The sequence below is a fragment of the Arvicanthis niloticus genome, chromosome 3 (genome assembly GCF_011762505.2).
Source record: "Arvicanthis niloticus isolate mArvNil1 chromosome 3, mArvNil1.pat.X, whole genome shotgun sequence".
In the NCBI taxonomy this organism is placed as follows: domain Eukaryota; kingdom Metazoa; phylum Chordata; class Mammalia; order Rodentia; family Muridae; genus Arvicanthis; species Arvicanthis niloticus.
The window spans coordinates 83,647,847-83,662,875 of NC_047660.1; the positions used below are offsets into that span (position 1 = coordinate 83,647,847).

A 15,029-nucleotide genomic window follows, 5' to 3' on the forward strand; every position below is an offset into this window, starting at 1 on the left:
CCCATATGTAACATAAGAAGTCAATAATGTCTAATATTACTAAATCAAGAAATTGCTTAAAAAATGGGACTAGAAATAGAGAAGTATGATTTAAGAGTGCCTTCCATTATAATCCTCGTAGGACGTCATAGTCTAATGACTTTCCTGAGTATGTGCGTGCTGGAGCTCATGCATGCCAGGACCTTGCACATGGTAAGCACGTGCCAGACCACTGAGACCCACTCCTAGGCATTGCAGACTTTTAAATGGATGTATTACAGAGTTAAACTATGTACATATTAAAAAGAATATATTACTTTCCTGTATACTTTGAGAGTAACAAAACAATGCTTATGCTTGCAAGTGAATCTAGTCAGATCTAAAGGCAATCACCCTGCACATCTAAGTCTGCAGGATTCAGCAGTATTGGAGTGAGAACACTCCTCTCCATCGTCAGTGACAATGACTCACTGCAACCTTGGGAATTCAGTATGTGGCAACTCTCTGAGTGTCCCCCACTAAGCCAAGCCCCGTGAAATCATTCAAAACATGCAAATGTAAGATAGGCTGGATTCAGTTTCCTTCAGGCCCTCTGCCAGATTCCCATCCCAGCTGCCTTGCCTAATGTGAACGTTCTGGTATGCAAGTTTGTCACACCCATCAGAAATGCTGTGGGGATGTGAATGGCTCACTCCAGCTGTGGAGCTAAGACCACGCTGGCTAAGTGAGTAGAAGCCTTCTGCCCCACACAAGTATGGTAATCCTACTATGTTGAGTTCAGGGACCCCAGCCTCATCACCAAGGTCTGTTCTGGGACAAAGTGGGCTGCTATGCTGGCTCACTGACCAGAACTTATACACTTATATGAGGGTGACACTCTCCACCCCTGGAATCCCAGTTACCCAGAAAGCCAATTCTCTCCCAGAGAATACATCTATGCTCTATGTTGAAATCCTAGTGACTAACTTTTGTCTTACTCCTTCCATATACCCTCCAGATTCTCTAGTGTACTAGACAGATTCCAGAGCCAATTCACAAGGAGACTCAAGTGGAGAGATGACCTTTATTTGTCCATAACAAATGAGTGAGGCTTGAGGAAGCACATGAGAGCCACATTATGGTGGATGGTGCCCTTACACTCTGCTGTTGGCACACCGACTCAGTGTCTCCTGGGACCTTTTCACTTGGCCCCTTCTTCCTCATGGTTTCAAAGTGCTACCTCTCCAAACTGATGTACCTCACTGTCCTGGGCAGGGCCCACTCTGTAGCTATTACTTGGATTTTTTTTCCTTAGTGACTTTGATTCCTTTGGATCGCCAGGACTGGCAGCTTCTTCCACCAGAGGACTCAGGCTTTTCTAATAGGGAAGGCTGCAGCCAATCAGTCCAGGAAGAGCTGGGGTTCTCTTCCAGGTTGGTAGCCCTTAAGAAATGCTCATGGGGGCAGAAGGTGCTGCTGCAACAGGGGGTGTCACCTGAGTCTTCAGATACGTGATCTGTGGTGAAAGGGAGGCAGAAAAGGGAAGGTAACTCAGTCTTTCTTTCTCCCATGTACAGGTCCTGGAGCCCCTCATCAGCCACTTCCTTCCAAAGCTATTGTGTCTACTCAAAGTTCCCCTCTGTGTGACATGTGTCACTCTCAGGTATGACAGCCTCCAGCCCCATCCGAGTTCTTACAGTAGAACATCCTTCCAGCCTCACCCGTGGTTGAAGCAGGCAAACACTCATTACATTCCCATTTCTTGCTGTTGGGTCTAAGAGAGGAGCAGTCCCGGTGGGTTCCATGGGATCCACACGTAGCACACAAAATGAGGCGCCACCGTCTACAGAAGGGCCATGGAGAGACGTAGGGACAATCAGGACACCAACTGTCACTCCTGAATGTTAGCTACCATCCAGCCTCAGCCATGAGGAGAAGGAACTTCCTGGAAATTTTATTTTTTATGTGTATGGGTCTTTTGACTGCATGTATGTATGTGGACCATATGCATACAATGCCCATGGAGGTCAAAGAATATGTCAGATCCGCTGGGACTAGAGTTGCAGACAGCTGGGAGCTGCTATGTGGATGGTGGGAATAGAAGCTGGGTACTTTGTAAGGGCAGTGAGTGTTCTTAACTACTGTGTCATCTTTCCAGCCCCAAGGGCATTTAAATCAATGTAATTTTGCTATGCATATTACCCCATGGCTCTGGGATGGTAAATGTTGATTCTAAGAGGCCACAAGTGGGCACATCCCTTGGCAGGATGAATCTGGAGAGTAAATGATCCTGAGTGTCTTTCCAATGGGCCCAAACAGCAAAGCCTGCAGAGGAGACCCACTATTTGTGCATGAATAAGTCAGGGGACTTGGCAACTGGGTTCATTCTGAGGGTTGCAGACAGCACAGACATTCTGCTTTAATAACAGTGCCAGAGCTCTCTACCCAGGAGCTTCTTCTTACCCTTCATCCTCAAAGCTGTCTCTGCCTTGTTCATACAGACAGATGGGGGCATCACAATGCTGATAGCGCTGATACAACTCTGAGAAAGCCCCTGGCTCGAGTTCCCAGGCAGCATCTCTGCAGTGGGAGAAGAAGTTGTAAGCGACACATACTCTGCTGGTGAGCCTTAGTCTATTGGGAAGAATCTAAGCTAAGCACAGCAAGAGTTCAAAGGCCCGAGCACTGCCAATAAGGCTGTGAGGCTAGAACTGGTGTAATGAGAGTGGAAGATGGGGGATTCAAACTCCCCGTCCATCCTCAGGGATTTGTTCTTTAAGTGCCTTTTCAGGGGCATGCCTCCTGCCCATTTCCCTCTCCTTTCGACTATTGAAAAACACACTTGCCACTGTTCTCACTTGACTGTACACCAATGCCTCAGCTGCTGCCAATCTCTGAACGGTCTTCACACTCACCTCCTGTCTAGAAAGCCACACAACCCACCCGCTGGCTCAGCTCCTGCTGTACAGACTCCTGCTACCTGTCTGGAATGTGGATCCCCATCCTCAGCATCTCTTGTGGAAACTCATCTCGGTTGTTGCACTGAGGACACTTGAAGAAGTGCTTTGCTGATGTGTGGGCATATTTCTGTAAGAGAAGAATGCATTTGTGAAAACAAGCAGGCCACCTCCCCACGTCCACCTCACTGCATGCACATTCAGGAAAAGCAGTCTGGGTGTACTAGGATGAGGGCTGTCACCAGGTGTGATGCCTTGGACCAAAAGGCTTTTGAAGAGAGTTCCAGCTGTGCCTCAGCTGTCCTCTCTGGCCATGGAGTTTGGCAGTGCTGACTCAGTGGGGCTCAGGTACCTGGATACATTCCCTTCCCTTTCATCCTAGTAGTGAGGCAGATTTTGAGCATCTTAACTCAATTCTTGGAAACACCCATTTGTTTTGGAAACCTTGAAGATTCTGCCTAGTTTAAATCTTATGATGAGTGAGGCCTTAGGCCAAGGATGACTAGAGACTGTGTTGGCTATTCTCTCAGAGACCTGGAAGCAGTTCCTCATACATGCTTGCAGGATGTAGCTCTGAATCTTACACATGCTTGAGCATTCCCAGAATGCCCTGGTCCAAACATAGGTCCAGGGCAATCATGGAAGGTCCCCCCAGCCCACCTGGATACACTTTCGGTGGTAGATAGCTTGACTACAACATGGGCTCCGGATGTTCTCAACACTTGTTCGTGATAAGTCTTCGCAACACAAGACGCAGCTTTCCTTCCCCAAACTCCCCTGGTGGATGTTCTGTGTTGGCCGATGTTTTCCACAATATGATCTGTGGTGGGTAAATAGACTTGGTTTCTGGCTTGCCATTAATGCAGATTCCCAGCTGCCAGGTCTAGGAAGGGCAATCAGCTATTTGCTTGGTGCTCAGTGAATCGGTACACTGAAGGGGGAAGAACGCCTCCATGAGTTTTTCATGGCTGCTCACCCACTGAGATATGGAGGACTGTCTCCATAGCATCCCATTATTGAATGCCCTATTTAGTTATGAGCAGCTGTCTAAGAACCCAGCTGTTTGTAATTTAAGGAGGGGGCAGGAAGCAAGAAGAAACCCCTGTGAAACTTCCAAGACAAAACACTGGTTCCCATTATCGAGTGGGGGGACAGATTTGTTGGAGAATCAAAACAGTCTCATGAGAACTGGGTTCTGACTTCAGTGCTGTCTAAACAGCAGGTTGCAAAAGGATAACCCAACATTTTTCCTTCTTCACTCACTTGTACTCTCCAAAAAACTGTGAAAGGCAACCCCTTTTTTGGCCACAAGGCAGATGGAAGTTTTGGACACACTGATCATTCTGGCATCTGATAGCAGCTCCTTTTTTCTTGCACACAAAGCAGATCTGCAAATGAGATTCCAAAGTTCTGTGACCCGAAAAAAAAAAAAAACCCAAAACAAACAGAAGTTGTGGTTCTTCTTTCTACAGATGGGAAATTCTGGGAAGCAACAACTATCCCCTTTCCCTCCGTGGTCCAGGGTACCCTAGAGCTGAACTTCGAGAAGCACCGAATTTTCTTCTGTTTTCTTTGGATGCTGCTTCCTCTCTTAGGATACATTCGAGAAGAGATGGGACTTAAGAACTAGGTTTGGCTTTCAAGAATGGACACACACACACACACACACACACACACACACACAAGGGATTCTGAAACATGCATAGGAAAGGCCTATCCCAAGGTCCCCATTTCAAGAAATTCTAACCTTCTTAGAAGCCCGGGCTGCCTCCCTTTTGATGTCTTCAGGCATAAATCCATGGAGACCTCTGTTGGGTTGGCCTTTCTGAGGCAGTTTGCTAGATAGGATCTAAGGGAGCAGCAGAACCAGGCTGTCAACATATATAAATAGTACAGTGGGGTGCTGATGACCAGGGAAAGAACTAGGAAATGGAGCTTGGTGGAGCTCATTTGTGTATATAGGGTAATTTATTTAATGATGTCTGATATAATGGTATGAACTGGATACTCCAGCACTTTTTTTTTTTTAACTCTTCGGACAACCCAACATGGAGAAACATAACTTGTTAAAGACCACAGAGCCTCAGGAGCAGTAAGTACCATTATGCCATTCTCATTTGCTAGGCGCTGCTCCTGCCACTGTGTGAACACTGGGGACATGTGCTCTCTACTTTGATTCATTTCATACTTTTTAAAGACGCAGAAGCTATTGTGGCCTTTATCTCACAGAGGCCACTGAAGTGTAATGTGGTGACATGGCTGGAGTCATCTGACAAAGAGTTACAAAGGTGGACTTTACACTTGCGCCTCCAGAACCCACACTCATACCACTCATATTAGTACAGAATTTTTAAGAATATTTTTTTTCTCAGAGTATTACACAAAGGTAAACGGGATTTTAAAGTTTCCTAATGGGCATTCTTCATTAATAGGAAAAAATTAAGAGTTGTCCTTTTAAAAGCATACTTTAAAGGGGTGTTTCTTTAAAAGTGTTCAAACATGGTTTTGGAATGAGTAATTAAGAAAAATGAGCTATCTGATTCTATTAAATTCATTGGGACATTCTGCTATTCTTAATATTTCAAAAGTATTGGGATGTTGGGCTTCTTGTAGTGGTTATAAAATCTGTAATGGGAGCTTAGGTTATGTATTTATTTAACTTATTTTTAAAAGATTTTTAAACGTGAAATGCCATGTAGATTCTAGGAACCAAACCCTAGCTAGAGACACTGAGCCACTTCTCCAGCCCTAACGTTTATTTTTAAGACACTCTTTCTGTGTAATCAAGGCTAGTCTTGAACTTGTGATACTTCTGCCTCAGTCTTTCATCATTAGTGTCCTAATGATGCTTAAAACATTTCACAAATATTTCATTAGTATTTCAAGGCCTTATCACAACGAGTGACGTTTGTCTTATTTATACTTTTTAAGTATTAGTCATGTTTTCTATAATGGACATGTGCTATTTTTATAAACAAAAAAATCAATAAAGAACAGAAACAATTTAAATGTCCTTTTTAATGTTTTGGTATCTCATTTTTTTTTTTTTGAGATAGAGTCTCATGTAACTATGAGGCCGAGTTAGACTTTGAGCTCACGGTCGTCCACCTCTACCTCCCAATTGCTGAGTCTGTGAATCTGTACCATCATGCTCAGCTCTAGATAGCCTCTAATGGGAGTTTAATATTTTAGGAACATCCATAATATGAAATACCAGTCACCTATTTAAAGAACTAGGTCTGTATGTTCTATATGGTGAGATCCCCACAATATATGAGAAAGAAAACCCTACGAAACATCATATATGTTTAACTTTATGTTAAAATGTATATGCTTATTGATGTATCAGAATTAACCAAGTGCTAATACCTGACAGGACTTACAATAAATAAAAATCACAGATCAATTTTTTTCTCATGAGGATAGATATAAAAAATTAAGTATTGGTAATTTTAATTCAGCCCCCTATTATAAAGCATGACCAAGAAGGGCATGTACCAAGAATGCAGCTGATATGATAAACCATAGAAAGAGAAAAATCATAACAGTAAATGCAAAACATTTGAAAAACTCAATACATTCATGATATCCTCAGCAAACCAGGAATAAGAGAAGTTCAATTGACAAAACTTGTCTAGAAAAAAGACTTATAATACATTTATAAATAAAAAAAAGACTTAGCAAATACATTTATGATGATGAAAAACTAGATGTTGTCCCCTAATGCTGGGAGAAAGGCACAGACAACTATTTATGCTACTTCCATTAAACATTAGGTTGAAGACTCTAGCCAGTACCAAAGGCAAGAAGAAATGAAAGGCAAAAATTGGGGGCTAGAGATGTAGCTTAGTTGGTAAGAGTACTTGCCTAGCATGTATGAATGAGGTCCTGGGTTCAACCCTTGACACCCAACTAAAAACTTAGCAGCAGAGCTGCAGTTAAGAGCAAGCACTTGTTACTCTTGCGTAAGACAGGGATCAGTTCCCAGCACCTACATGGTGGCTCATACCCTTTTCTAAGTCCGGTTCTAGGGGATCCGACCCACTCTTCTGACCTCCTCAGGTATTAGGCAGGACATGTAGGCAAAGCACTCATACATATAAAAACAATTTTAAAAACAAACAAACAAATTGAGCATGGTAGCAAATGCCCGTAATCCCAACACTTGAGAGTTAGACGCAGGAGAATCAGAAGTTTAAAGTCAGGGCTGCAGAGATGGCTTAGTCAGTAAAGCCCTCGCTGCACAAGCATGAGCCCTAACTTCAGATCCTCATCTCAGATATAAAATGGTGGGTACAGTAATATGTACTTGGAATCCTAGTACTAAGGAAGCAGAAACAGAAGGACCCCTGGGCTTGACGGTCAGATAGTTCTTGCCAGAGAGGTGCTCTCCAGGACCCTGTCTGAAAAAACAAGGAGGAAAGAAAGAGAGACACTTGATGTCAACCTCATCTCCACATGTACACAACTGAACACACATTTACACACATATGAATCTGTACACAAGTATACGGCCTGTGCCCATACATACACAGGAAAAGAGGAAATTTATGGTCACCCTCAAGCTACAGAATGAGTTTAAGTCAGCCTGGGCTACATGAGACTTTATCTTAAAAAAAAAAAAAGACAAAATTTGACACTGACTATCTTACATAGAGAACCAGAGAATCCCAAGTAAATCAATAAATTCAATTGTTGAATTGGTAAGTGTTTAACAAAATTGTAGAATACAAAGTCAATATGTAAAACAATTGTATTTCTATCATCCAACATCAAAATATTTAGAAAAACATTTAACAAAAGATGCATACTACTATACTTTCATTAGGACCACAGAAGAGTATGAATAAAAAATTGAAAGGAATTGATATCAACAATCCTGAAAAAGACTGTAAATTTTACCATACTTAATTTTAAAACATTATAAAACCATGAGAATTAAGACACTGGAGTGCTAGCATATGGATAGATACATATAGATTAATAGTATAAATAATTTTCCAAATCTACACATATATATGGCCAATTAAATTTGATAAAAGCATCTAGATAAATCAATAGTATTTAAGTACTACTTAGGACACACAAAATTTCTTATCTAAAAGAAAAACTGATAAATACAACATCAAAATTTAAAAAATCTTAAGCCATCATTAAAAATATATTTATATAAAAAGGATTTTTATGCAGAACATATAAACAATTTTTACAATCCAGCAAGACAAAAGAATCTACTTTCTTTTCTTCTTCTCTTCCTCTTGTTCCTTCTTCTTTTGGGTCAAGGTTTCTCTGTGTAGCCCTGGCTGTCCTGGAACTCACTATAAGACCAGGCTGGCCTTGAACTCACAGAGATCTGTCTGTCTCTGACTCCCAAGTGCTGGGACTAAAGGCAGTCACCACAATGACCAGATCAGAATCTGGTTTAACAAAAGAAAATATTCGTACAAACTCAATAAAAAATGTGAAATATTTAAAAATAGAAAATTAAACACATGAAACGCTCAACATCTTTACTCCTCAAACAAGTGCAAATTAAGAGCGCAGTACGATGTTAGTAGCATCCAGAAGGTAGGCTGAAATGAAAAAGATGGACAATACCAAGATTCGGTAAAAAAAAAAAATTGTCAGCTCACACATTGCTAATGGGTGCATGAACTGGTACAACATTTTTGGAAAGGGTACTTGGCAATTTCACATACATGTCTACTTACATGGAACCAGCAATCCTACTCCTGGGCATCTGCCCAACAGAAGGAAGAATGTATGTTACAAAGAGTTGCATGTAAATGTTCTTAGCAGGTTTATTCACAAAAGCCCACCAAACTGAAACAAATCAAATGTCTACCAACTGTTGAAAAGGTAACTAACATATTCAGACAATTTGGAGGGGGGGGGGAGTTCGATCATTTCAGTACCGTATGTGAGCCAGGCTTAATGGAATCTCTGAGTCCACAGTAGGAAAGAGATTAGAAGAGGCAGGAGAAAGGAGCTGACACATGTAATTAGGACCCATGGTCAGGTCAGGCTCCAGCAAGCAAACTAGGAGAGGGAGATAGGCCAAAGCAGAAAGGGAGACATCCTTCAAGGGTGGCAGCAAAAAATTTCCAGAGCTGGGCGGTGGTGGAGCACGCCTTTAATCCCAGCACTTGGGAGGGAGAGGCAGGTGGATTTCTGAGTTCGAGGCCAGCCTGGTCTACAGAGTGAGTCCCAGGATAGCCAGGACTACACAGAGAAACCCTGTCTCGGAAAAAAAAAAAAAAACAAAAAAAACCCGAATTTCCAGGAGCAGAGCGAGGAGGAGTTGTGAGAGACTTGGAGCAAGGGGCTGTAAACAGCAATTACATGTAGGGAGGATTCCAATAGCACAGGGATAAAATACAGGGAAGGAAGGGGTAAGTGCCATAGGACAGTGTCTTAATCTAAGAGCATCCCCAAGGGATCAGTGGACAGGTGTTCCTTGTCCACATTGATGGGGAACAAAGGATGGTGTAGAGAGGTTTGCCTGGAATACTGGTATGACTTTATAGCAGGCTCCAGACAGGGCAGGAAGCTCTGGGAAGACACTCAGCTGAGGGAGGAGTGAGTAGAGTTGGTAGAGGAGAGAAATGGCTGGAGATGTGGACTCCAAAGTTTGCAGTCAAATATGGTGGGTGGCAGGAGCTAGACACTGCAAATGCTCTGCACTCAGTTTGGTTACAAGGGGCAGAGCCTCTCTAGGGTGGGGCCCAATGTCTCCTCCCATGTTTCTGCAGCAGATTTGAGTGTGCGGTGAACCCACTGAATGAGAGTGTTCCATGGGTGCAAAGGAACGCTATTGGAAATATGAAACTGCTGTGTGACTATCTCCTGTGACAGAGAACATAGTCAGCTACAAGGACTTATCTTTGGTAAGAGGAAGGAGAGTTAGCTGGAATAGCCTGGGAACTAGCATGGGGCTTTGATCTGTTGGATGCTTGTTTAATAGGGAACTAGGTGCCGTTTCAGGAGGTAGGTTGCTGGGAGAGGGGTGCAGATAAGAAAAAAAGGGCTTTTCTTGACAATTAGAAATCCACCTTACCAGGTTTACAAGTTTTCTGAGGAATACTGATCTTAAGTAGCAATCCTTCTGTTGACCTGGTCAGAGTCCAGCCTGAGCTGGGCCTAACAGAAAGAATATAAACAGTATGGTTTCAGTGATTAAGAGTGCTGGCTGCTCTGGGCAGGACCAGGTTTGAGTCTTAGTTTATCCACATGGCAGCTCATAGGTGCCTGTAACTGTATTTCTAGGGGATGTTCTTTTCTGGCCTCTGAGGGCACTGCATACACATGGTACATAGACATATATACAGGCAAAGTTCAATAAATCTTAATAAAATAAGAAATAAATCTTTATTAAAAATAAAAATAAATCTTAAGATTGGTTCGTTTTATAGTTTTCAGATTATCTTATTAAAAAAGCATAAGGGCAATCCAAACGAGTGTTTGTCTCAGGGAGGAAGGGAAAGAGAGGCTATGATTGTGGAAGAGGTTTTTATTATTTATGCTTTATACTGTCAGGATTTTAGATCATACCATTTATTATTTTAAAAATGGATTTAAAAATATTAAAAACTATATGGAAACAAGCATTGCTATAAATTTGAGGCTAGATGCAAAAGTAGTTTGTAAAAGCTGTAAAACATTCAAAGCAAAGAGGGCCTTATACTTACAAGACAGAAATAATGGACAGAAAGATTGTCTTTCTGAAGAAATTCTCCTAGTTTTTCAGGATCACCAGGTTCTTGAAGGCATAGAAGGCAAACTGAAAGAGTGAACATTAAGAATAAAGGAGTGACTTAAGTTGAGCATTAAGAATAGAAAAGTGGAGGGCTGGAGAGGCGGCTCAGTGGTTAAGAGCATAGGCTGCTGATCCAGAGGTCCCTCATTCAATTCCCAGCACCCACATGGTAGCTTACAACTGTCTGTAATTTCAGTTCCAGGAAATCCAACACCCTCACAAAAACACATACAGGCAAAACACCAAAAACAACCTAAGAATATCATATCAAGGAGTCTAGAGGCTCCTTTACTTACAAAGGGGTTTTTATCTAGATACAGTTTCCATAAATAAAAAATATCCTGTTAGAAGTGCATTCCCTCCAGGTAGCCTATCAAACACCATCGCTTAGCAGCACAGCACACTGCAAATAGTTGTTTTCTGTTGTGTTTGTGTGGCTGACAAGGAGCTGTGCTTTGCTACCACTGCCCAGAACTGCAAGAGAACACTGGACTACATATCATTAACTTGGGAAAAGAAATCAAAGCCCAAAATCTGAAGTATAGGTTTCTATTGAATACATGCTACTTATGTATCACCTTAATGTAAAAACAAAACAAAAATTATAACATTATAATCAGGAAGCATCTTTATTGGGGAGAGGGTAATCTTGGCAAGAATAAAGGCTAACTCTTAGTGTGTGTCAGGCCTTGATATAATTTTGGTCACACTGACAGAGTACGCTGTGACTAACTACTTCGTACTGTTTTGTTCTCAACTGGCTTTAACTAAATTCTTTCTTGAAGTTCAGATACGAAACTTTAAAACTTCAGACCAACTTCTTATAGTATATATTTTATTTATTTATTTATTTATTGGACATTTTATTTATTTACAATACAGATGTCATCCCCTTTCCCCATTTCCCCTCCCTAGAACCCCCTATCTTATACCCCCTCTTCCTTTATGCTTTTATACCATTTTGATTACATGCATGCATTAAGGTCAGTTCTAGGTTGAGGAACTAGCAATACAATAGATGCAAATAGTCAAGGAACAAGCAAGACAATAAACACACACAGTCAAAGAACAAGCAAGGCAATAAACTCAGTTACATGAACACTCCCGAGATTTCTGTTTCTAAAGGCTTATCAGGATGACCGAAGTATCTGAATCTACTTCCCTATCCTAGCCCAAGGTCATTTTCATGTCTGAAGCCTACTTCCTTGTTCTAGCCTAAGATTAAGATTCCTGTCAGATCAACTTCTTTAGGATCTTAGGGAATCTTGGAAGAAGTAGGGTTGGCAGTGAAAAAGCACGTGTCTCGCCCCAGGGGAATGGCTTGCTTGGCTAATGGCTGGGAGCAGCAACTCAATGCCTCCTCATCTCTCTTACCAGGACCTGAAGACAGCTTCCTCTGGGTTACTTTCTTGGTCCTGGCAGTTTTTCTATAGAAGAGAAAGAAAAGTAAAAGTGCTGAGGACTGATAAGCCTTCTGAATTTCCCTTAGAATGCCACCCATAGTCTAATAACCAAATCCTGTGATGGCTTTTCATAGTTCATGTAAAATATACTAAATTGTTTGAGGTGGGGCTATCTCAGTGCCTATACTGCCTGGGTTAAAGACTCAGGAGTAATGCTACTTATATTTTCTTCTGCCAGCCTTCCAAGTACACTGAAATGACCCTGAAGCAGACTGTTTTCCAGTGATAGGCACTATTGTTGGTACTTTCATCATGAATTAGTTCAACAAATCTACAGAACATTCTAAAAATGAAGTACTATTTCTTTTCTGTTTGGTTTTTGAGACAGGGTTTCTCTGTGTAACCACTCTGGCTGTCCTGGAACTCACTCTGTAGACCAGGCTGGCTATACAGACCAGACTCCGAGTTCTGGCTGCCTCTGGGATTACTCCACTCAGAGGAGTACTATCTGACACACATTTTGATGTGAGTAAATGGAGGCGCAGGTGACCTGTCTCAGGTCACGAAGTTATGGAGCAGCACAGGTACAATAGAGATTTAACTAGTAAAGTTCAACAGCTGCCAGAAAATGCAGCGTGTATCAATGGATTTTCCTCAGCTCTTTCAGGCCACCTACTTTACCTCAATCTTGGATGTTCCTTTTTTTCTTTTATAGTCTTCATTCGTTTCCGTCTGTCTTTCCTATCTACAATTCTTCTGTGCTATTATGAAGACAATACAGGCTTTTCCAGCTACAAACATAAATGAGATAGGTTAGCAATTTAATTTTACATTTGGTTATCAAGTTCTACAAGATCAAACCAACAGTGCACTTCTCAACTCATTTGATAAAAGGGTTATAGCCAATATTAATGCTAGTAATGGTCAATAGTGATTAAACTGTGCCAAGAACCGTTTAGCAACTTCACACTAGGCACAATAATAACCCTTATTTTCAAGTTGAGGAGACTGAGTTACAGAGAGAAGGACATCATAGCCAAGGTCAGAATCAGTGATCCTAGGTGAGATTTGATAACAAAGGCTGACATCAACTACCACGTTATAATTTTATCTCATCACTATATAAGATGTTGGAACCACTCAGTCAAATGGTTGTTTCTACTGAGTATAAGGAACAACACTCAAGAAAAAGACATCTTTCATGTCCAAGTATGGTTGCCTGGTCTACCCAGTTAAATAAGGTAGCTCCTTCCTAGGAAAAGGAATCTGAGAGATTATTTGGCTGCTTAAAAGCTACACCTCCATCTAGGAGGGGGAAAAATAAAGACCATCTCTTAGCTCCTTCTCCCCCCATCCCCCCATCTCCCCTACAGGGTTTCTCTGTGTAGGCCTAGCTGTCCTGGAACTCACTTTGTAGACCCATCTGCCTCTGCCTCCCAAGTGGTGGAATTAAAGGTGGGCAATATCCCTTAGTTCTTATCCCTTTTACCAGGTTCAGATGGCTATATTGAGTTCTGGGCTGTCCCATCCTTGTCTAGGTGTAATTGGAGTAAAATCCCATTCCTGCTGCCAATGCAAACAGATTACATTACCCAGTTTCCACTGGCCAAAGTCTCCAAAAGTGAACTGAGACAAAATTAATGAAATCACCCTATGAAGGGCTATGCCCAGTAAGAGGAGAGAAGACAGCATTTCTTTTTTTTTTTTTTTTTGGTTTTTTTTTTTTTTTTTTTTGGATCTCACTCTGTAGACCAGGCTGGCCTCGAACTTAGAAATCCGCCTGCCTCTGCCTCCCAAGTGCTGGGATTAAAGGCGTGCGCCACCACCGCCCGGTGAAGACAGCATTTCTTAAGAGACCTCAGTCAGTTAGATAGATCCCTCAGAGAAACATACTTTAGTCCCCAGAGCCTCAAATCAAGGTTGGGGATTATGAATCTCTTCTTGAATGTCAAACTATTCTTCTAAAGGCTAACTGCTTAAAAGCCATCAAAACTTCAGACTAGCTTTTCCCAACACAGGAGATGCAGTTGCAGAGCTGACATCGGTTTGTTTTGGATGGGCTGAGTGAGATGCTGGGTTCAACCTTTCCATGTGCCCAGGGGGATCTACTTTAACTACTTTCTAGTTGTTGGGGCTAAACCCGACCGTGTTAGAATAGAAATAAACCTTGAGATTTCAGTTCTTTGCATCGCTGGACCACGACGTTACTTGAGTAAGAGTCTGTGCACACTGGTAGTTATAAGATGGAACAATCTTCAAAACAGTTGAGGACGGTCGTGGTAAATGCAAGCTGCTCAGTCCACGACTTCCTAACACGGCAGATGCTCGCTCGAAACGCTTACCAAGTTGTATCACTGGATAGAAGTGTTGGGTAAATTAAAAATATATTAACGTGTTCGGTCCCGCCGCCGCAAGAATAAACGATTTATTTGGAAAATACGTGTCAGTGTGGCCACAACCGTGCCCCGAAGGTAACAGCCAGAAGAGGGCTCAAGGAGCATTCCGCGCATGCCAGACCAGGCTCAGGTCTCGCCTGCCGGGCGGCTGTTGCGAGGCCAGGCTGGAGGTTGCTTCCGCTGCTCGCTCTCACGGAAGCTACGGGCCACCGCTCCTAGCCCAGGCTGCCCACCCAGCTGTCGCCGAGGGCGCCGCTGTCCCGGAGTTTTATTCGTTGACACAAGACGTGGTAGCTACTTCACGGGCGGCCGCCCCGCGCGGTGACTGCGCCGTCGAAGGAGGCGAGCGCGCTAACGGGGGATGCGTCACGCGGACTGTGGCCCGCGGGAACCTCAGCGTTTGCGGACAGTTGTCAAAAGGAGGACCGCTAACGGCCGCGCGCTAACCGCCACGCGCCCGACCCACCCTCCGCGCGTGCGCATCCTTGCCTCCGAGCGCGCGCGCGCCCGCCCCCGCTGTTCAGTAGGCGGAAGGCCATCTCCGGGTTAGGCGCGTCGT

At 42.8% G+C, this 15,029-nt stretch overlaps 1 protein-coding gene across 2 annotated transcripts; it reads right to left on the reverse strand.

Annotated features, from left to right (window-relative positions):
* Positions 1 to 1,023: 1,023 nt before the first annotated feature.
* Phf7 (PHD finger protein 7) lies at positions 1,024 to 15,017 on the reverse strand. Of its 2 annotated transcripts, none has more exons than XM_034499075.2 (11): positions 14,241 to 15,017; positions 12,756 to 12,865; positions 12,046 to 12,098; positions 10,604 to 10,695; positions 4,663 to 4,764; positions 4,179 to 4,303; positions 3,576 to 3,735; positions 2,939 to 3,045; positions 2,422 to 2,538; positions 1,680 to 1,801; positions 1,024 to 1,474 (listed from the first exon to the last, which is right to left on the reverse strand). In XM_034499075.2, the coding sequence occupies exons 2-11, from the start codon at positions 12,794 to 12,796 to the stop codon at positions 1,251 to 1,253; spliced, it is 1,143 nt and encodes a 380-aa protein (XP_034354966.1). In that variant the 5' UTR covers positions 12,797 to 12,865; positions 14,241 to 15,017; the 3' UTR covers positions 1,024 to 1,250. The 2 variants fall into 2 exon arrangements, with proteins under 2 accessions (XP_034354966.1, XP_034354967.1); XM_034499076.2 differs by having other exon boundaries at positions 14,417 to 15,001.
* Between the last annotated feature and the right edge of the window lie 12 nt (positions 15,018 to 15,029).

Bases quoted from the DNA above. Each gene is read 5' to 3' on its own strand.
- Phf7 (XM_034499075.2), bottom strand. From the start codon at position 12,796: ATGAAGACTATAAAAGAAAAAAAGGAACATCCAAGATTGAG. The intron at 2,539-2,938 runs GTAGCAGGAGTC...CTCCCACTGCAG, and splicing joins GGGATCCACATTCCAGACAG to AGATGCTGCCTGGGAACTCG. The intron at 1,802-2,421 runs GTAAGAAGAAGC...GCCCTTCTGTAG, and splicing joins GACAGCTTTGAGGATGAAGG to ACGGTGGCGCCTCATTTTGT.